General features: G+C 47.2%; 1 protein-coding gene across 1 annotated transcript in view; it reads right to left on the bottom strand.

Moving 5' to 3' along the window:
• Positions 1-394: 394 nt before the first annotated feature.
• The window catches only part of EXTL3 (exostosin like glycosyltransferase 3), a 36,748-nt gene continuing 13,633 nt past the window's right edge, over positions 395-23,509 (bottom strand). The window contains exons 2-5 of the mRNA XM_080616354.1: positions 6,978-7,105; positions 3,870-4,014; positions 2,783-2,911; positions 395-896 (exon numbers count right to left, since the gene is read on the bottom strand). Coding sequence (XP_080472480.1) covers positions 687-896; positions 2,783-2,911; positions 3,870-4,014; positions 6,978-7,105 — 612 coding nt within the window. The 3' untranslated portion in view covers positions 395-686. The remainder of the gene's footprint in view (positions 897-2,782; positions 2,912-3,869; positions 4,015-6,977; positions 7,106-23,509) is intronic.

Raw genomic sequence — 23,509 nt, forward strand, 5'->3', positions numbered from 1 at the left:
GTGGCAAGCAGAGCACAGCACAGAGCTTGTGACCAGCAGATGACACCTGACAGTCCTCAGTAGTAGCCACAAGGCAAGACGAGCCAGGATGGGGTGTGCGAGAGGGGAGAAGGGCTGCCCCACAGCAGAAAGGATGGAGACAACGGTGATGACCAGAGCTGCCTTGATGTTGGAATAACCTCTCTGCAGTAAAACACCTCCAACCTGGCCTTGCTATGGTCCCCCTTGAGCAGACAGACAGATCCAGAGGGGAAAAGAGAGTGGGCAGGGAGGAGACAAAGAAAAGGATTTTAAAAAACAGAAAACCCTCACGCGGGAAATCTAAACCACTTTCATTTTAAATAACAATAATTATAATTAAAAAGGATGGTTGCCCTTGGCTAGCGAAGGGGCAGAGCCACCAGCCAATGGGCCATTCCTCAGTGTACGATCCTAGGGAGTGTCTTTACAGAAGCCGTGAGATCCTGTTCCCTGCTGCTCGGTTGAGTCGCCGTGGGCAGAGTGGGAAAGGAGGGGGAAACATGCCCATCCAAATCCAGGACGTCCCTTTTGCTCCGCAGGATGGAGGCCGGAGTCAATAGCAAAAGGTGTTTTGCCCTCGCAGCCCCGTCAGAAAAGCCACCCTGTGCCCTCACCCGCCTCGGCCAGAGCTTGGAGAGCCGGGAGCGCCCGGCTGCCTTCCACTGCTAGATGAACTTGAAGCATTTTGTCTTGTCGTGGGGCAGGCGGGTCTTGAAGAGGACCGAGTCCACGCGGAACTGGGTGTACAACAGGGGCATGTACCCGTACACCTTGACAAAGAAGTTGATGCACTTGTGTCGCTCGTGGAAGTGAGAGTCATCGTGTGAAAGCGCCTGAGGGCACCCAGGGCAGCGGAAAGTCCAGCGGGAGGTCACCTGCAATGAGAGGGACAAAGATGGTCACTGACACGCTGCCTGCAGCAGCCCGGCTTGGGGGACACCCTGCCTGTGCCCAGTGCATTGCACAGTGGGGCCTGGCTAGATGTCCTGTGTGACAGGCCACACACTGTCACTGTGACAGCGCACGGATTTGGCTGTGCTCTTATGGCTGCTGGGATTGCTTCGGAGGGTGTCCAGGTGAAGATGGCCATGGTCTGTCAGAGCAGAGACATAAAGCGGGGCCGAATTACCTACTAATGCTTAGCTACCTTTTTCTGGTTTAACGTTTGAGAAGCTGTTTCAGGAAAAAAAGACTCAGAAAGGAACTCCTTCCCTTCAGGCACAATCACAGAATGGTTTGGGTGGGACCTTAAAGCTCATCCACTTCCAACCCCCTGACAAGGGCAGGGACACCTTCCACTAAATAAGGTTGCTCCTTGCTCCAAGCCCCGTCCAGCCTGGCCTTGAACACGGCCAGGGATGGGGCAGCCACAGCTTCTCTGGGCAACCTGTGCCAGGGCCTCACCACCCTCACAGGGAACAACTTTGCCAAAGATCTCATCTCAATCTCCCCTCTGTCAGGTTAAAGCCATTCCCCCTTGTCCTGTACCTACAGGCCCTTGTCGAAAGCCCCTCTCCAGCTTTCTTGTCAGCTGCTTCAGGCACTGGAAGCTGCTCTAAGGTCTCCCTGGAGCCTTCTCTTCTCCAGGCTGAACAAGCCCAGCTCTCTCAGCCTGTCTCCATAGCAGAGGTGCTCCAGCCCTTGGAGCATCTTTGTGGCCTCCTCCGGACTCACTCCAACAGCTCCACATCCGTCTTGTGTTGGGGCCCCTCACTGGATGCAGGACTGCAGGGGTGGGTCTCACCAGGTGGAGCAGAAGGGGAGAATCCCCTCCCTCGACCTGGCTACATAAGATTTAGCAATTTTTAGGCACCTAAGTAAGATCTATGGAGGGGGATCCAGTTTTCAGGAGGTGCTGAGGGACCACTCGCTTATTAAAGGGCCTACTTGTCTGTCTTGAATCAGACATCCCATTACAATGGCCTTTGGGTTTGGTCTGATTCTCCTCTCAGCTGCACTGAACTCTACAACCCCCACTTCGCTATAGCCCCAGATGTGAAAAACACCACACAAAAAACCCTATCCATCATGTTTACAGCCAAGACCCATCTCCAAGGCAGGTGGCTTGCCATGGTGAGACATATGCAGGGCTGTAATGAGCAGTTTGTCAAAACCCATTTTGGCAAAGAGCAGAATATTCTGCATCTGAAATTCACGCTCAGAACTGTGACATTTGTTAACACAGGGCAAGGCAATTTCAGCTGGGCTGCAGCGTTTGGACCAACAGCGCTCCACATGCGGGTGAGCTTAAACGTCCCTGGCAAGCTGCACAAAATCAGCAAGGAAATCATTCCTCCTTGGGCTGTGTGTTACAGAAAAAAGGCAATTTGTCTTTTTTGGATCAGCTGCACAGAAGGGCCTTTGCTGAGCCAAGAAAGCGTCTGGTCTGAGCTGCAGCATAAGTCAAACCCCAATTCATCTGCTCACCATGGTGGGGATTTGACTGCTTCTAAGGGCTGTACTGAGTTTTCACACCTTTTTGAACACACGCACACACAACATCTCCCCAAGGTGAGGAGAGGGGACACGCTGACAGCTTTGAGCACATCACTCTTGCAGCACAGTGCTTCAGAGACATGACACAGCCAGATTCCAGTAAGGGCAGCACGTGCTGCATGATACAGCTTCTGCACCAGGCTGTGCTGAGAGGAGAGGAAGGGATCCGGGTTGCACCCCCGAGCACAGCACCTAACACACTGCTTGCCTTTGAAAGCCATCAATCCAATCGCTAAATAGCACAAATTCCTGCCTGGTGCTTTACCTTTATGGGAGGTTTTCTTGTCAGGTGAGAGACCAGGAAGTTCATGGCGATGTCCTCACAGTTGATGTATTCGTCCACCATGTCGCGGATGGCCTGCGGCATCACATAGGAGTACAGGTAGGCATAGTACTGGAGAGGACACAAAGGCACAAAGTTGCTCAAGGTGGTTCCATGCAGCAAGTGCCCACCCATTGCTGGTGCCATCTGCACCAGACCTGGAGCAATCGTGGCACCACAAGTGAGTACCCAGACCACATGCTGGGATGTATCAGACTTGGAGCTCAAGGGTGCCAGCAGACAGACTGCCCATAATGGAGCTCATCCAAGGAGATCTGCTGTAGCCATAGCAGCAGCAAGTCTATCCCAGAGCCATCAGCTTCACTGAGTCCTGAAGCTCCTGTAACCTCAGAAATTGAGGAACGGTGGTTTCAGCCCCCTCAGATCTTGTTGCCTTTGCTACTGCAGAGTCAGCACAGCAGCAGGAGCTGGTGGATAACCTTCCCAGTGTGATATGACAGCTCAGGACAGTCCCCTTGGAAAACACTTCATCCTTTTCTCAAGGTCTGTTTGCCTGCTGTCACCACTCCAACAGAGGCACATGTCATAGAGCCACTTTCTTCACTGCTGCCTTCCAACATAAACCAGCCACCAACCACACCTACCAGCCAGCCCGTGCCAGCACACAGCCACAAGAACCCACAGCTTCCCTGTGAATTACCCCTTGTAACACTTGGAGTCTGTAAGATTCAAGGTGCTACAGTAAGAACACAGGGCACGCAAACCCTATGGCTTGCCTCACCCTCACCATGACCAACAGCATCATTGGAGTACGCTCGGCCCTGCACTTCATCCGCCTGCTTCAACGCTGTGGTGCTTCTCATGTGGCTCGAACATATGCTGCTTCTTGAGGAGAGTGTTTGCTGGGCCACACACCAGTTGCTGGCTGTGTCTCAGTTTGCAGGAAGCGAGGAAAAAGGAGCTGTGAGCTCCAAAATGTGTTCTTTAAAAAACCCCAGCATTCCCACAAACACACAGACTCTGGTTACTCTGAGAAGGAAGGGGAAGCTCAGGGGTTTGTGTATCTTACCTTATGGAAGAAGGCAGCACCAGTAAGCACCATAGACAGCTCACAAGAGTAGTTGGAGTTGTAGAGCCAGGACTGATGGGGGATGTCCCACGCGTGGTAGCGCCCTGGGAAGCCAACAATGCGGTCCCTTGCCTCTCTCCAGACACTGCAAACACAAAGCCTTTCAGTGAGACACACAGGGAGCCCGTCTGGAGATGAGGACGGCTCTGGAGGAGAACCACTGCACTCAGGACTATGCCCTCGACACCAACAGACTCACTTGCAAAGGGGGTTGCAAGTGATGGAGATGCCTATACATCAAAGGTTTGGCAACTGCTTCTCCAAAGAATGGCCTGTAGACATTGTAGTTTGAGCGAAAAGGAAAACATCATTTAAACCTGATGTTTAAATGGACTTCTTTAATGTCCATTTAATTATTAAAACAAAAATACAGAAAATTCCAACATGCAAAAGATGTCTTTTTACACAGGCTGCTCAATGCAAGCTCACCCACCTCCACAGACCAAAGCTCCACTGTGGGAAGGAGGGGCCGACTGGCCACTCCAGCTGCCTGAGTGACACGTGGAGAAGGGCTCACCCTAAGATAACTCCTCCTCCTATTCTAGGGCAGGAAAGGGCTGAACACAGAAATGTCAGCTTTAATAGACAGGAAGGATTTGTTGACCTTCTCCTGCTAAAAGTTAAAAACTGTAGGATGTGAACTGAAGCATCCCTCAGTTAGCTCTCCCAAACACAGACCAGTGCTGCTTAGTACAAAGCTGAGCTTCTCACCTTGGTCCTCTCCAAGAGGCACATTCAAGTTACTCATTCACAGGGAAAGTGCTTTTAGCTCATAAATTAGGGGTTTTCTAACCCATAAGTACTGTTCTGTAGCTTTAAAAGAAAACTAACAGAAAACCCCCGTGGCCCAAAATTAGTTTGAGGTTTGCACTGTCCCACCTCTCCAGCCTGTTCAGGTCCCTCTGGATGACATCCCTTCCCTCCAGCATGTCCACTGCACCACACAGCTTAGTGTTGCCAGCAAACTCACTGAGGGTGTGCTCTATCCCACTGTCCATGTTGCCTACAAAGACGTTGAACAGCATCGGTGACAACACCGACCCCTGAGGAACATCACTTGACACTGGTCTCCACTTGGACATCGAGCCATTGACAACAACTCTCTCAGTGCGACCATCCAGCCAATTTCTTATCCAATGAGTGGTCAATCTATCAAATCCATGCCTCTCCAGTTTGGAGACAAGGATACCATATGGGACAGAGTGATGTTCCTCCCACAGCCCCCCCTCACATCCCACTCAAGTTCCTCCCACATCTCCTGTTCCTGTGGCGAGCTACAGAAGTGATGGCTGCAGGGCAGCCATGGCCTGCCAAAGAGACCATGGTTCCAATGTCCCTGAGCGTTCATTACACACAGTCAGGAGCAAAGACACGTTCATTATTATATCCTCCACTCAAATAATGAAACTCTGATATAACCTGGTAACAAAAACTGAGTAACTAACACTGCCAGCAGCTTCCCTGGTGCCATCCTCCCCACAAGCACTTGTTCGCTGCAGTTTCTGTTAATACAGTGTGATCATTTTGAAAAGCTGGAGTTGAAACTACTCGTTCCCTTTCACTTCTCCCACGTCTCACTTTCCTAGGAGCGCGACACTTTCTTCTTCCCAGTTCAGCCACAAAAATAAGGATTTCTTTGGAGAATTGTTTTGGGTGTGCTCCTCTGAGAGGTTTGCTCAGGGTGCTCGCCTCTACTTTGCTCCTGAGCAGTGAAGAGAGCAAGAAGAGGCTTTTGGCCCTGAGAACTACAGCCCAAAGCAAAGTTTCAACAGAACACAGTTGTTATGGGCAGAGGTTCACTCAGTCGCCGGGACACCATCTCTTCCCTGGCTGAGTATGCTAACACAGGGAGGCTTTGTAAGACCCAGGCGTTCATAAGCAGGGCTATGAGTGGGAATAATACATGACGCTTATAATTTTCATTTGATGCTCTCCAGGGCTAATCTGTAAAGCCTCAGCCAGGGGCTGTGTGTGAGCGAAGGAAAACGGAGACCAGAGGATGAGAAAACAGCCAAGTCCAGATAAAGACCCTGAAACAGGGCATGGAAGGGAAGCCGGGAGTCCTGACGCCTACTCCCCTGCTTTAATCACTTTAACACTTCATTTCTCATCTCTCAGAGAGAGCCTGTTTTGTGCCTTTTAATCTTCCCCCCAGACATGAGCCAACATGTTTTGGTGAGAGGAGTGAGCTGGGCCCTGTCACCAGCGCCCCAGACAGCTCTAAGCAGCCGTCACAGCCCCTGCTCCTGGCTCGGTGGGCTGACGAGCTGCAGCTATATGAGCTCCAGTGCTCTCCTTGTGCCATCCTCACTGCCCAGTGCCTCTTTGGCAGTCAGTGAGGTTGAGCTGTATGAGCTGCAGGAGCAGCCTGCAGAGACCTCCCATGGCAGAGCCCACATAACTGCTTTCTCCCTTAGCCCCGTAATCAGGGAAGTATTTTGCCAGGGCAAAGTCAAAGGAAAACGTAGATGCTGGAGCAGAAAGGGGGTGGGAATAACAGCAATAAGCACCAGCCTTTTCTGTGTAAGATCTCTCTTTTCCATGCTCTGCAAAACACATGCAAAATCGCTGTCACATCCCAATGTCACACGGAGCAGAGGATGGCAGCCCACTGTGAGCACACGAGCACCATGTCTTTCAGTGGCTGCGAATGCCCTGGCCTTGCCAATGGCATGTGAAGGATGGAGTGCAACAGCCTCTTGGATTTGTTTTCCTGTTTCCTTCCACCCTAGGAAGCCAGGCACCTCCAAAGCCATTTAGGGAACATTATCAACACAGCAAAAGCCGAAGAGTTGAGGTTAAGAAGCGTGAGATTTGGGGTTGTCTGGACAGCCTGAAATCAGCCCACCTGCCTGCACTTGTTAAACAGTTCATTAGAGCATAATACTCCTCCAAGAAATTGAGTTGGAAAGCCATGGGAAGAGATGTGCTAGACCTAAATCTGGCCCTGGCTTTAGTCACGAGGCCATACTGCATTTGAGCAGATCCTAGATGTGGAAAACAGCAGGGAACATCAGTCCAAAGGCTACATGTGCAAAGGCTACTCACCGGAACCCAAACATGATCTCGTCGTGGCGAAGGTGAGCATCATCATCAATGGACAGGATGGCCTCCGTCTCAATCTCATCCCACGGCAGGAACCTGTTGTTCAGGCTGTTCTTCTCTGTGCGGACAACCTAAGAAATGAACACGCGATCATTATAGTGGCTGTATGTACCCAGAGAAGAGACGCAGGGGCTGCACGCTCCAGCTGTGTGTGCGCAGCATTTTGGCACTGCTTCATAACCTGTTTCTAAGCAAAAAGGACCAGCTCACTCTAGCGCCAGTTCCGCCTTCCAGCCAGTTCCTATCTGCAGCCTCCTGGCCATCTTGCAGGGCTGCCAAAAGCCAAGCCCACTCCATGATGCCAGGACCCAGCTACAACAGCTGTGCCTGTGGTCACCTGCCCTTGCATGCACTGCAGTAATGATGGGAGGGAAACACACATCCACAGCCAGACTCACCTGTGGCCACTGAAGAAGTGGCCCTTGCCGCATGTCTCCAGTGCTGCTCTCAACTGAATTGTTTCTGCAATTACCCATGATTTCTGCCTTGGACACAACTCATCTGCAAGGCCTCCCTCTCTCAAAACTCTTCCAACTCCTCCCAGTGCAGTTTCTCTTATCCCCAGCCATACGTTTGTAAACTCATACTGAATTTCTCCCTCTTCTTGACTGCCCCTTCCACACTGGCCCCTTTCCTGCTCTTGCTCTTACACTTTGCCTGCCCTAGCTGATCTATAGTCACTCAGTTCATCCCGGGCTTCCCATCCCATTCAATCCCTTCAGTCATATTTCTGGCTTGCTTCTGAACAATCTCTCTTGATTTAAAAATAAAGTCCAGCCTGGTGAAAAGAATAAAGCACCACGGCAATAAAACTCCATTAAATAAGATTACATTTGATCACACAAAAAAAGGCCACAGTGAAACCATTAACAGTGGAAAATATTTGTATTGGGGATCTGCATGACAGCTGCTACAATTAAATTCCCATGTAAAGCCAGCATTAGTGCTTTCATCTGTCAATAGCTGCTGGGGGGGAATGGAACATTCAACAAGAACGCATTAAAATATTTCACTGAAGATCCATCAAAAGCACGAACAGTTTACTGCAGGGAGGTGAACAAATTACGCAGCTCTAAGCCATGGTGGAGCAGGGGCAGAGCAGAGCAAGCAGCACTCCCACCCCAGGAGGGCTGCGAGGCAATTAGTGCCCACAGGAGAAGGCAAAGGCAGACAGCCAGTGCTGGTGCAGGAATTTCTCCTTTTCAAGGTGGAGAAGCATGACAAAAATCAGTGTGGCGTTTGTATTTACTTTCAGAGTTAGTGTGAGCCAGCAGATGCTCCTGAGGGTATCTTTATCTGGGAACTGCTGGATAAGAGAGGTTGCAGGAATCACAGTGGGAATGGGCAATGAGGAAGGAAGAGGGAGAGGTGGCAACTCCACACACTGATTCAGGGGAGGCAGCCGATAAGACAGGAATAAAAAATCCAGGAGGTCTGGCAACATTATGGCCCTATGGCACTGGCCCAGGAGGCCAAGGAAGACCTGGACACAAGGAGGCCAACATGGGCATTGAGAAAACCACCTCTGTTGAAGTGTCACCGAACCCAACATGCTGCAGGCATCCTCTGGAAAGGAGAGGAGCCAGAGTGGTCCCCAAATTGTTGACAGGAGAATTTAAGTCTTATTCTTCATTGTCAATCTGCACTGGAATCTGCCCTAAGGTCTCCCCAGAGCCTTCTTTTCTCCAGGTTGAACAAATCCAGCTCTCAGCCTGTCTCCATAGGAGAGGTGCTCCAGCCCCCGGAGCATCTTCATGGCCTCCTCTAGACTTGCTCTAACAGGTCCATGTCATTCTTATGTTTCCCCTGCTGAAGTCTTGTGACCACCATTTTTCTCCTCCCATTGCAGATCCCACATTCTAGGATGTTTGCAACCTTATTAAAACCAACACCAATACATAATTTAGCCTTCTGCTAAACAGCATGTGCCACACTGTGTCTGCTGTTATGATGGTATCTCCTCAGAAAGCCCGATCTCATTGAAGCCTGTGGGTGTCTAAGTCATTAGGATTAGCAGAAGCTGGATTGAGTCCATAGTAAATTGATACGCTTTCTAGGGAAGGTCCTGCTTTGACAATCGAAGATGTGTGGATGGCTAAAGGACAAAAGAAGTGCTAGCGCCAGCAGGCTGAGCAGCAGAAACCAATGTGCTGGGAAGTGAGTACCAGCTCACGCGTCCAGCAACCCAACAAAGTCAAGACGGTTTTTCACTTGAGCTTTGAGTCAGACCCGCCTTCTTGTGTTGTAAAGATCTGGACAGTCAGCAAAACTCAGCACAAGTTCTGCAATGGTCACATTTCTGGTTACTCCACAAAGTCTGAAGCTTTGCCGGTCTGGAAGTACCAGTGTTCAGCTTTTGCATTTCACAGAAAATAGGTATCCTCCTGCCTTTCATCTGGGTGTATTTAAGATTTAAGCAGCCTGTAAATTTATAGATCCCAAGAAAAAAACCCAGCAAGCTTTATTGATTTACTTGTTTTCCTATAACATGCTGAACAATAACATAACACAACTACTGTCAATTGAGAAAGTGAAGAGAATCCTGCTTGAAACATCTGAAACTGGGGACTCCAGAGGACAGATAGATCAGTGCACTGGCATTAAACTCTTCCAAAAGAGAAGGATGCTACAAAGGAGCCTGGTAATCTCCAAGCCTTGATAAGCACATTCAATTAATCACATTAGCTCCAGCAAAAGTTAGAAGCAACTTAAAGCTGTTGTCTTTGATGGCTTGTTTTCAAAGAAACTATCCTGATTTACAGCTCTTTGAGGATGCAGCTAACTGTCACCAGACAACTGTTCAGCAGCTTTTGTAAATTCCTGTGCTTTCCCCTGGGTAACTACACCAAGGAAGCATGTGGGGACCTGCAGGCAGCGAGCTGAGATGGAAGCGATGGGGCCCAGATTCAGAATCTTCCTCCCATCTCTCTGTCCCCCTGAGACAGTTCAAGCACGGTGCTTCCCCAGGCAAGGCCAGGTTTTGATCTTGACTGCACACACTGCATCCCAAGCTGTGGAAACGAGGGCATCGCATTATTAGAAAGAAAATAAAACTCTTCAGAAAGATAAAAGTAATTTTTTGGGAAACTTCTGCTTTAATACAAGCAACTCATCTTCTAAAACAGGTTAGGGAGAATGGGAAGAGTATTTGATTCAGGGACTTGAAACATGATTTCTATCTCTTCTAAAGTTTTTACATTTCAATGGGCCTCTAAAACCACCAGATTTCTCAGGCATGAAATGGACATTATAGGTACAAATGTACTCAGAAGCCTGTTAGGCCAGGTAAAAAAAGAAGAGTTATTAAAGCAGCAAAATACAAAAGAAGTCCAAGCCTCACCTTCACATGGCATGAAATGAGATTTAGCAATTTTTCATGACTTCATCACACACTTAAAATCCAGATCAAAACTACAGACAAGAGGCATGCTATGTTGCCAAATTCAGGGATTTACAAGCCAGAGGTCCTCTTGATAATTCTGTGTGATCTCCTTATATGGTGGACCAGGAGACTTGATGGAGCCACCCCTCCTATGGAAGTCTTTCATCACACAGCACCATAACAGAGCTGTGAAATGACAACTCAGACCAAATTACAAAGCCATGAGTTAAAACTTCATGGCACCGGTTGAACTCTAAATGCTTTCTGGAGAACTTCTGGCAGATGGCTGGTGGGGTTGACAGCAGTAATTTAAGCCAAAAGGGACTTTCAAGTCACCAACATTAAGTTCTGCATCATCCAGGTCACAGGGATGTGCCTCAGACCTGAGCTGTCACCGGTACAAGCAACTCTGCCGGATTTGAAGGCATCAAGGGTAAGGGAAGACATCCTCTGAGCTGTTCACTTTCAAATGTTAACAACTTGTTCCCTGTGAGTGTGCCTCCAGCTCCCAGTAGCACCAAGGAACACCTGGTGGGCTTCATTCGCCCCAGAACAGCACAGAGGTGCCATAAACAAACCCTCTTTCTGTTCTTTTTCAAACAGACCAGCTCTCACTCTCTCAGGGCTACTTCTCCTGCTCTTTCATCATCTTAAATGACTGATTTTGCCACAATCTTGTCTCTCAATGGTCTTGAGCCAAGCACTCTGTCAAAACCCAGCAAAAGATGTTCCCTCAGCAAAGCTGAAACGCTGTGCTCCAACAGAACAGAGTCAGCAGTTACCCATACCCAAGGAAATTAAAATAGCAAGGAGGACACAAAATCAGCCAAGTGAGCTACAAGAGAGACTCAAATGCATTTACCAAAAAGCCACCTTCCCTTACAGCAAATGTTAACACTGAGCAGAACATCAGTGGTAGGACCTGCACACAAACTCCAGCCCCTCCAGACTCAAAACTATACCAGTTTCTTTACTTTTGGTTGTCTTGTTTTGGTTATTTGGGGCTGTTCCTTGAATAATTCTTTTAAAACACTTTGCCATCAGGTAAATGGCCCCAGCTCAAAATCATGGCCCTCCTTAACAGCCCGCAAACTTCTGAGACAAACTTCAAGACCTAAAACGCCTCCCAAGCACTGGACACATCACATTAGAAGTTTCTGCTCCTTTCAGCAAATCAATTCAAGGCGATTCAGTTCCACAATGTGTTTGTTTTTTTTTTCAACTCAAGGAGCACAAACCCCCACAACTCTATGAAAACCCATTTGCTCCTGCTGTTGTTCATAGCCATGCTGGCCAAATGGATCTTGAAAACATTAGAGAGAACCAAACCAGAGCATAAATCCAGAGTCTGCCCAGCAATAATGCCATTAACCAATGCTTTATAGTACATTTTTATACATAAATACAGAAATGCAGTAAAATCAATATCTTCCAGCAATCTCCTTACTAGTGAGGCTTTACACTTAAGCTTTAAATTAAGTGTCACATGTAATTTGGCAGTGAAAACATGAAGAATGTCTATGCCCTTGGAGAAGTTCTGACAACTCAACTTGGTGAACTGGATTTATTTCTGGACAAAGAGCAAACTCTGCAAGAACTGGGAACCTCATTGCTCACATCAGGTCTTTTTTAGATAAAAAGCCAGAAGGATGCCCTTAGGAGAGCTGGATAATCTGGGGAGACAAAGGACAAGGTCTCAGGAAAAGAATCCATTTCCATCATTCCCAAATACATGCAAATTCAACCCAATTGGGCTGGGGAAAAATAGCACCATAGAGTAAGTGGGGATGGCGATACCATGAGCACCCTTAAACCATGCAGCTGAGAAACACAGTGCTGAAGATGCAGGAGCCAAATGCATCTGCCTCTTCCACCTGAAGAGTTGACCTTAATCTATACTTTGAAGCAAAAAGCTTGATTGCTCCTGCCAGCACAGGCCTCCAGGGAGGATGCAGATTTACAACACTGTCAATCCCTTTTTTTGGCACCAATTCGGGATGTTTTATCAATAAGATTCAGTGCAGCATGTCTCCTGCTTTGCAGGGCAGTGCTCAAGCCAGAGGCTTCGGGGCTATGTCCTTCTGCTTGACATTGTCCCAAGGAGAAAAGCCCTTGAAAAACTCAGCTTAGCATGATGGGAACAGCACTGACCTCAGGAGTGGGATCTGCCCAGCACTTCATCTGGGCAATGCTCCCAATGAGGAACCTGATGTTCTACTCCACATTGAGAAGCAGTAGGAGTTTAGACCCTCTCCATGAAGAAAATCGGTATCACATCTCCTGTATCATGAGTGACCAGTCTGACCACTCGGACTTGGCTCCAGAGGTACCACCATCATCATCTCCACCACCCATCAAGGAAGCCAAGACTGGCACACTTGGGAGCTGATGCTCTTCAACCCACCCATATCCCATATCCTTGTTTCAAGCTGAGGAGGCTGCTTCCTGTCTACCTTGATGATGGCTTTTCCTTTCTGCAGAAAGCACATGAGAAGCCAAGACTTCTCTAGCTCTCCCACAGACCTGCAGGCTTGCAGCACGTGTGTCTGCTAACGCGGAAAGGAAAACAAAGAAAACTCAGCCAAACTGGCTTACTAGAGGTTAGGAAGAGCTTTGTTGTAAGACTTTGGGAAATGGCAAACTCCAGCAAACACGCAGGTACCAAGCATCCCTGAAACTGTTCTGAAATCAGACATTTATTTTCAACTCCTAGTTTGGACAAATTTGGACATCCTCTGACTAAGAGGGTTGCCCAGATCAGACCTTAAGACCTGCAGACTACCAGATACAGCATTGTCCTCGGTTCAGCAGCAGCAGTCATTTTTCTCCTTCTTAATAGCTGGTGCAGTGCTGTGTTTTTGACTTTCAGCCTGGGAACAACGCTGATAACACCGATGTTTCTAGTTGCTGCTCAGTAACGTTTACCCTGACCAAGGACTTTCTGAGTCTCATGCTCTGCCAGGGAGGAGGGGAAGCCGGGAGGAAGCAGAGATGGGACACCTGACCCAAACTAGCCAAAGAGGTATTCCATACTACAGCATGTCATGCCCAGTATATAAGCTGGAGGCAGTTACTTGGAAGGGTTAGATCACTGCTGGGTTGGGCTGGGTATCAGTTGGCAGGTGGTGAGCAGTTGTATTCTCTCCCCTTGTTACTTCCCTTATCATCATTATTATAGGTGGTAGCAGCAGTGGTTTGTGTTATACCTTAGTTACTGGACTGTTCTTATCTCAGTCTGTGGGAGTTACATTCTTTTGATTCTCCTCCTCATCCCTCTGGGAGCGGGGGGAGGAAGGGGGGGAGTGAGCGAGCGGCTGCGTGGTTCTGGGTTGCCAGTTGGGCTTAAAGCATGACAAGCAGGGTTCCTTCCCTCCATGCATCAGCATGCAAGTGCTGAGATTATTTACTAAACGCCCTAGAACGAGTTTTGCGTGTACAGATTCAGGTATGCATAAGGAGAATAAATCACATCTCTTTTTACCATGGCTGACTCCATTCCCTGCTCCCTCTGCAACTGAGGTGTTAGATCAGATTGGCACTTGCTTCTCTGCAAATGCAACCAGAGATGCAGATGAGGAAGACAAGTCTGCCTGGTCCCACAGAAGAGCATCACTGTTGTAGCCGTGTATTTTATCAGGAGTGCGGCTGTCACAACAGGTTTGCACTGACCAGCTGGAAATGAAGTGACAAATTTGGGATGTCAGACAGGGATACTGCACACTGTAAACATCCCAGCTACAGCACGGATTCTGGCATTGGGAAAGGCTCCATATGGAAACTACACACCTGAGGTTCACTTTCTCAAAGATGACTTTGATCCTGATTTCTCCTGTACTCTCTGCTAGCTTCCTCCTGTTCAACATGTCAGCGAGCTGAGAAGACAGAAGAGGTAGGTCCCAAGGCAAAAACCACATGTGCATGTTGGCTGCATGATGAGAAGCCAAGCTTTCTGCCAAGGCTGCTGACAAGAAGAAGCCAAAGAAGCTGCTGCCAATCACTACAGATGGCACTGAAGATCTCTGCAGACCTCTACCCCCCCCCCAGTTAGGTGATGTTCATGTGAATCAAGAGTGTCTGACCAAGACCTCAGTCTTTTTTCCTCCATTTTCTCAGCATTTTATCTCTACCTGCTCCTGGGCAAGCTGAGACGCTCCACAAAGCTGGCAAAATCACCATGGCTCTCAGCCCAGACCTCCAATCTATCTGACTGCCCAAGGACAACTGGAGCAGTACTTTCTGAAGACTCAATTGCCTCCTGAAAACGCAGCATCAAACTGAGCAGCCCTGGTGTCCTGCCCTGCCCACACAGCACTGTTTCCTCCTGCCAATCTCAACTCCCACCACGAGAAAATCCTCCCCATTTGCAAAGGAGAGAAATTCAACCAATTCGTACTGGCCAGCATCCTGCTTTCCAAAGCCAAAACCACAGCAAAGAGCACAGATCCAAACCCTGAACTCAGCCAGCTATTCTTCATTTCATGAGAATGCAAAAAATCTGGCCTCGCCTTATACAACACGATGCTGCCAGGCTCCTGCAGCAGGCATAAGATGGGATGCTAGCATGGCCTTTCCACCATAACCAAGTCCCTAGGATGATGCCTTTCCTCCCTGCAACCACATTCCCACTCCCGGCTGGGACCCAAAAGCCCAAAGAAAATGAGTCCAGCATGACAGGGCGTTTCTGACAGTCCCTGATGAGCTGCAAATCCAGGGGAAATTGCAGCCCTGCACTTTGACACACACATAAACACGGTGCTAAATCTCCTTCCAGAAATGCCACCAGCACTGGCAGATCTTTGCAAGTTGGCATTTCGTAAAGAAATGGAAGCTCTTTTGATTGTGAGTGTTTATGATAATTGATGTTTTTTTCAAAAGCAAAATCACAGATGCGGAAAGCAGCTCTTTAAGATGTTTACTAAGACAATGATCCTCTGCCATTATCCTAGGGTTAACACACTCAAATACACAAGATACTGACAAACGGGCACAGATATAACCACAGCTCCTAAACAAGTCCTATTACCCCAGCCAAAGCCACCCTGGAGGGAGATCCAGGCTGCTCGGACCCACCTGCATTGAGAGGTACAGCCACAAGGAGATGTGCTCCTCTTGTGACTGATCTCTCCTCAATGAAATAGCTTTGCCATCCCCAGCTGGCTCCCAGCTCTGCTCCAAGTAATGTGGATGATGCCCAGGCCATGTGTGCTTGGGTGTGGATGGTGCCACACCACCATCTGCTGTGGCTGGGCAACGGGGAGAGCAGGCACGAGACAGCACTGGAGCTGAAGCGTGTTCCTAGACCTCTTCTACACCAGTTTTCACCTACCCTGTACTCATGTATCCTATGGAGTCTGCTCTCTTGCTTAATTTGATGGTACTTGCACCAAAAATACCAGTCATTTATTTGAACAGCCACCCAAAATCAGCTCTTTAGAAACACTTAGCGAGATGTTTCTTCACTCATCCGTTGCCTGATGAAATAATGTCCTTGGTTTTTACAGTGGCTTCCCTTGGTAATTGTTCACCTTCTTGTTTTCCCTTTAATCTTTGCTTGTAAAGATGGATTGGAAAATTACTATTATCCCTTTTCTCATGTATTAATTATTCTGCTGCTCCCTCTGAGCTTCCTCTTCACCTTGAAACAGTTACAGCCCCACTTTATGCCCTGAACCTCCAGACTTCTGTGCTTTGCTACGTCCAACGTAAGGCATTTTCAAAGCTTCAATGAAAAGGATTTATAGACTATTTTAAGACTCATCTCCAGAGGTATGAAAAGAGTTTCACTGGAAGGGTATTTAGCTACAAAGCCTTCCAAAAGCAGCATATACTGCATGTAAATTGGCAAAGCAGATGCATTTTTAAAATGCACGTAATTAAATAAAGCAACATAAAACCAAGCATAAATTATCCCCCACTGAGAACAAAACCACACAAGAAGATACTACTGGAAATCCTTTTTCTAAACTGATACTGTGTCCACACATGTAATATGTGCAAAGACTTGGTCTGTCTTTAAACTACTCTACAGCTATCAGTGGGTTGCTCATCTCTGAGATAACAGCTTGTGATACAAACAAAACTGATTATTTATTCATTCTCATACGGTGCAGCTGCTGCATCCTTCTAGAGGAACAAAAGGAAAAGAATGCTTATTTTAACATGGAAGGGATCTGGACACTCACTTATATTTATTCTCTCTGTGTGTTGCTGTTAGTAGCTGTGCAATCAAAGACGCACGTTGAGATGGTTGTGCAGTTGGATTTATTTATTTTACAATTATTTGCTCCAAAGAACGTCCCATGGATAACATGCTGTCTCCTGCAGCTGAGGCCTTCAAATACCTCATCTCCCATCACTTCATCTCCTTTCTCAACTTTCTGAAACTGCCCTGTGCTTTTATATGGCAGCTTTCATCAAAAAGCTGCTGAGTGCAAGTGTGGGACAGAAAAGCTCATGACCAAACTTCCATTAGCACCTTTGGGATCACAAGCCAGATTTACAAGTTGCTGTTTGTTGAGAAACCAGAGAAGGCAAATTGAGGAGGGAAGATTGTACACTCAGGATTCTGACACTGATAACCCCCAATTTTGGGTTTGCTGGGGTTTGGTGGTTGTTTTCTTGCAATGAAATAAGCAATATCCAAAGGCATGATGTTCCAACAGATATTACAGTTCTTCATTGATGCTCTTTCAAGTTGCAGGTAGATGAATATTGCAAGCCTGTTTTCACCTGGCAAATCCTGTCTTGGTATTCAAGGCCTGAAAATTCAGATAAAATTCTGCCCAGCCTAGAAGCAGTCTCAGAGCTCAGAGCTCAAGCACACTGGGGAGATGATGGACAACAGCAGGAGTGTCTGCAGCAAGAGCACACACAGATTGAACACAAGCAGGGATGTATGTACACAACAACTGGTCTTCTTTAAGACAAAATAAGACAAATAAACTAGAAAGATACTGTCTGCAGGGGTTTTGCTGCAATTCAGAAGTGGTGGTGTTGAACCAGCATGCAGTAAGGTATTACCAGATGCTGATTCTGCTGTAAGGTTTAGCACTTGTCCTGCTGTCCATGGCTCCTGTAAGGAGCCTTTGCAAGAGGCCATGTGGAGTATCACATCCCACTTTCTGCAGGGAGGACAATCAAGCACAAATACAGGCTGCACAGAGAATGGATTGAGAGCAGCCCTGAGGAGGACTTCGCCGATAAGAAGCTCAACATGACCCAACAGCATGACTAGCAGGTCAAAGGAGAGGATTCTCCCCTTCTACTCTGCTTTGATGAGACCTCTCCCTGCAGTCCTGCATCCAGCTCTGGGGCAACAACGTAAGAATGTGGAGCTGTTGGAGCGAGTCCAGAGGAGGCCACAAAGATGCTCCAAGGGCTGGAGAAGCTCTGCTATGGAGACAGGCTGAGAGAAATCGGCTTGCTCAGCCTGGAGAAGAGAAGGCTCCAGGGAGACCTTAGAGCAGCTCCCTGTGCCTAAAGGGGCCAACAAGAACTCTGGAGAGGGGCTTTTGACAAGGGCCTGTAGGGACAGGACAAGGGGGAATGGCTTTAAAAACTGGGAAGATTAAGATGAGATCTTAGGCAGAAGTTGTTCCCTGTGAGGGTGGTGAGGCCCTGGCACAGGTTGCTCAGAAAAGCTGTGGCTGCTCCACCCCTGGCAGTGCTCAAGGCCAGGTTGGACGAAGCTTGGAGCAACTTGGTCTAATGGAAGGTGTCCCTGCCTGTGGCAGGGGTTTGGAACTGGATGAGCTTTAACATTCCTTCTAATCCAAACCATTCTGTGATTCTCTGGTGCTGCTATTGAGACTTCTCTGGTGACAGCACCAAAACATTCACCCTAACACCACAAGTATATTCTCAGAAAAACACTTTTTTCTCAGCCTTCATTTTACCCTTTACATGTCCAAGCTCTTCTTTCTGGCAGCCCATGTCTACTCTAAACTTCATTCTCTGTGCCTCTTCTTCCTCTCCAAATACCCCTCAGCTGTTAGAGCGGTAATTTTATTGGCAAAAAGGTTGTTGGATAAAACAGCTTATTCTTCTAAAGCTTGGGGTAATGATATAAAGCACTGTTGAAACTACTGGTATGCTCCAAGCCAATGTGGCTGTATTTTAATGAACCAGTGCTGTCTATCCTTTCCTAATCCAGCAGGGCAGCTGTTAGGTTGACAAATGTTTGCCAACAAGTCAAAGATCTTTGGATGGAAATAAATTGTTAACAGGATTCTCAAAGGTCAGTCCTACACAATAGGAATATTGCTTTTACAGATTCTAAGTCATGAAAAAGACGAATTTCACCCAGCACCTGAGTGCAGCATCAATTAAGTGAAGTTGTGCAACAACAGTGTTGTATGTGTGAGACTGAGACCCAGGAGCTTGGGGCTGCAGAAGCACAGTTCTGGATCACTTAATACTGGAAAAAAAAAATTAGCAGGCCTCTGTGAATCATCCCCACCCCCCCATGTCTATCCCCAGTAAATCTTATTTGCACTATAAATTCAGTCTGAGGGGAAGCTTTTTCCCCGCTATGACCTCCCCCTCTCTACAGCATCTTTGCTACAGCTCTGTGTCTCCATCCAACACTGAACTCCCCCCAGACAAGATCCCTGGGGAGATGCCTGGGGAGAGCCAAGAGCTGGTGAAACGGGGACATCTGCCTTGCATTTTCTGCGTTAAAGCCATTTTGCTAATATTAGGTAAAACACAGAGATGCCATTTCTAACCAGCCCTTGCTGCTGCAAAAGAGAACATGCAAGGAGACAGAAAGAGGGCATGCAGTGTCTTTGAACTCTTCACAAGGTGGAGTATTATTGCCTGAAGCTCAGGGGTGGTGGATTCAAACTGCTTGTGGGTAGCAAAAGCTTTCCAGAGTTAGACTGGTAAATACCAACAGCTCAGAAACAGACGCACATACTGCCAGTGAGCCCGGGAACTGATACTCCCTTTCTGCTTCAGATTTAAGCCAACTCTAGTCCCTTGGATCCCAGCAGGAGTTTGGTCCTGGCAGCAGAGGAGCTGCAGATCCTCACAGCATCCTGGCCAGTCCCCAGGGTCAGGCACATCAGACATCAGGCTGGATGTGAACTAACTCTGTGAACTCTTCTGAACTAACTTTCATCTCCTGGATGTGTTTTGGGTACCATAGGGAAGCTGGCATTGCACCACAGAGGGCAGAGTTGCACGAGGTTGGACTGATACCTGCAGCCAGGGCTGCCACATGCTGCTTGCTTGGGCTAATTTGTTTTCAGAGCCGCTTGTAAAATTCAGAGCAGTGGAGTGAAAACAGGCCAGGAAAGAGCCCACAGCCAGGACTATTCTGGTCCTGTACTTGAACTAATCACAGAATTGCTGTGTAATCCAGCTGGTACAGATGAAAAAGAAAAACCTGAGGAGCTCACAGAGGAACCAACTGGGAAAGCCTCACCTTATTCTGGCAGAAGTATTGAGTGTCCCTACCTCGCTTTCCCAGCTGCACTATGTAGGTGGAGTGCTCATCAGAGATGTGTCAGGCCAGGTACAATCTCGTATGCTGTCCTCCTTGGAAGAGACATACAAGAACCCAAACAGCCATGCAAGAGCCTAAGAAAAATGCACAAACTGTAACTTCCTGACCTTACAGAAAAAACAAAACAAAACAAAAACCAAGCAAACCCCCAAAACTTCTCAAGAGCTGAAGCCCAGATCTCTCTCCACTCTTCACTCTTAAGACTCTACTAACTAATTCAGGCGCCTCTAATTTCATTGGGAAGGACATGTTTCTAGTCCCCTGGTCTGTGCTGAGAAGTTTGGCAGAAAATGGACTGAGAGCTCAGGGACGCATTTGAGAAGGGCTGTCACATCTCATCTGCAAGACGGAGAGCATTTAAAAGTCAGCAAGGCGGTTTAGGAGCACTCTTGAAGTATCCTCTTCTTGCCAAGCCATCAGCTGAGGTGCAATACGAGGTCATCAGCATCAATGGGAAGGAAACACAACAACATCCATCTTCAGAGATACAGGAATGCACAACAGAGAGTGAGAGCATCTCCAGTGGAAGAAGCAAGTGCTGGAAACCCAAGGGATGAAGTCCTGGGGGATTATTGGAAATATCTTCTTTCTGTTCACTAAGTGAGGCAGAGCTTATCTTTCCACACTTTGCTCTTTGGCTGATAGCCCAGCTACTTTAATTAACAGAGGCTTTCGTTAGCACAAATCCTCAGTATTGTTGTGCAATTACTTCTTCAGCAGGTTCCTTCTCTTTCTACTCAGTATCTGTCAGACAGGATTTCCACTACAGCAGTAAAACAAAACGCCTGGCAGAGCAGGTGCAATTATTTTTAAATTTGTTAAAACTGGTACATCTCACTGTTTGGAATACATTACACCCAACGACACTTGGTGATGCTGTTCAGCATTTAAAGCTGCTGCATCCCATCCTAGAAGAACTTAGGCTCAGGCATCCCTATCAGAGGGCTGAAGGCATAAAAATGAACATTACATCTCAACTAACAGAGGAAGGAATTGGGGTAAGACTATTAACTTACTGAGCAGCTATTGAAAAAACTGCGACATAAACTTGGTGTATAAGCAGAGCCAAGAGCCATCAAGTTTGCAGGTAGGTTATTTTTTTTGATGTGAAGAGGACAGAGGAATTATTAATGCTTACGTGGCTGGAAGCAGCAACCATAAAGAGCACTCAGGCACGCAAACCCACTTTTGGCTTCTGGATTTATTCCAGACTGGAAACTTTCTGGGGACCTCTGAGATGAGAAGGCTGAGTTCTCACTGGGAAAGTTCTGATAGGTCTGGATGAAACAACAGTTTTCCGCCACTCATGTCTACCCTCAAATCCGTTATCTAGAGATGAGAGTTCTTTTGTGTAATGTTAGAAGAAAAACCAGCAAACCCATCCCACGATTCCCTAATCAGCATTTTATCTCTCATTGTTCTTATTGTTCCAGAAGTACAGCACATCAAGAAAAGCCACTTCCATCAGCTCAAGTATCAGGGAATATGGTCGAGAGATTACCCTGAATGTCGACAAATAAAGGGGAAAGGCATTTTCACCAAACACACAATCTTGCCTCAGCAAGCAATAAACACCTTCTCATTCAACATGGCAGAGCCAGTTGATGTCAAACCAGGATACAAGCCCCAGATGGGTTTCTGAGGATCCTTCCTTTGCTCACAGGCTTCAATTGCTGGATCCTAATTTTTGGAACCCTTGGCTGAATCCTACTTCACCTGGTCTGTGTCTCACATTGGCCCACCATATTCCATCCAGGAGAGGAGAAGGCAACTGCAAGAGAAAGACCATCCCCACAGTCTCCAAGCCATAAGTTTTGAGGTGGGCAATGTCATGTTCTTCAATGCCTGGCTTGCCCCAAGACTTTCACTACTTAATGATCTACTTAAACTTCTCCTGCCAGTCAATTAAAAAGTTAAACAAAATCAAGAGGGAACAAATGCTTCCATCAAGACATAGTTAACACATTGCTGCAAAACACATGGTTGGGATGAATATGGACCACCCTAACCACCTCCCACAACCCACAGTATGGGTTAGGAATTAAGGAGCAGCATGTGTTAAAAATTACAGAGTTTACATAAAAGAGGCATAATTAAAAACAATTCCTTTTATAAATTTCTAAGAAAATCAACCTAATTATTACCAGTGTTTTGAAGCTAATTTGCTTAGTCACCTGCATTCAGAGCAAGAGGAAAATGAGCCTTATTGAAAAGAATTATCTAGCTGTTACATTCCCCAGAAAAGTGCTTTCCTTATTCCCTGTTAGCTCTCTTCTGTCACAGTAAAAGATGGGGCTGTTTCTGACTGTCAAGATAAGGCAGGTTCCACCAGCCGGGACTCTGGGCAGCTTGGGAGATCAAAGCTTTGATTAGCCAGCCCTTCCACATAGAAGTTGGAAACCAAACCTCCCTGCCCAAAATGCTTTAAACTTTCAGTGTTGAGAACAAAAAACATTTCCCTTCCCTAAACAAGCCTCAGAAACCCCTCAGAGTTCAATTCAGATAAGCATTCAGAAACCTGAAGACTTTGTTAAACTATTTTGATCTGAAAGTGTTATCTGGGAAGTCTTAAGAACAGCTTCAGCACATTTCCCATCCTTCTGCTGCCAGTAAATCTGGGAATAGTGAAAACAGCATTTCTGTGAGCTTATAAGGAGATGCACAACTGTGTGCTTTAGTGACCAGGCATGGCTGTTTTCTGTGCCTCAGTTTCCTTCTGGCTTATTAGCAATATCCTTATTAGTAAGGGCTAAGGTGCCCTTAGCTCCTTGTTTATGGTGATTTTGCCAATTGCAGAAGTGAAATATTCCTCACCTTTCTTCGCAGGGCTAACACAGATTTTCATTAATTAACTGAAAGATTTAAACGAATGGAAGTGACTTACAACTACTGCTTTTCCCCCTGACTTTCGTATGCTCTCTAAAATGGCATCCCCTTACTGTCATCAGGAAAAAAACCATCCATCCCTTCCAGGTACTTGCAGTTCAAGGAAAACAAGCTGCAGCCCTTGGTTCTGAACCCAGCTACTCCATCACCTTTCTGTTCATCGACCACTTTTCACACAAGATGAACCTCCTCCTCCAGAAGCACAGGATGGAGCCAGGCACTGCTTTTTGGATAGGGGAGCACTCTGTATGCACAGCATGGTAGGGAGATCCGTCATGCTTTATCACTTACCACAGCATTTGATTTCAAAAAAACTGAAGAAAAAGCATCCATCAGTTAGATAAGGAAGAGCAGAATCTGCTTCCTCGCCAGATACAGGCAGGTATCATGTGGAAAAGGGATAAGAGACTGTCCAGGAGGTGAATAATATTGTGGCTGCTGTGCCAGCCCACTGGTAAACTTGGAAATAAGTCACCATCTTCCATCTGAGAGCTGCAATATCTTTGCTGATCGATTCCATAGAGCTTAGAGAGGCATCTGTGAGCTACACCAGACACATAAGAACAAGCAGTGATTAAAATCTCTCTGTGGCTTCTCATTTCTTTCTTTAACCTTGTATCCAAGAGTTACCTTTCTCTTTATAACCTTCTCATGTCCCTTACAGTTGCCTCCTTGATGTCCCAATGTCCTGCAAGGTCC

The sequence above is a fragment of the Psittacula echo genome, assembly GCF_963264785.1.
Source record: "Psittacula echo genome assembly, chromosome: 4".
Classification (NCBI taxonomy): domain Eukaryota; kingdom Metazoa; phylum Chordata; class Aves; order Psittaciformes; family Psittacidae; genus Psittacula; species Psittacula echo.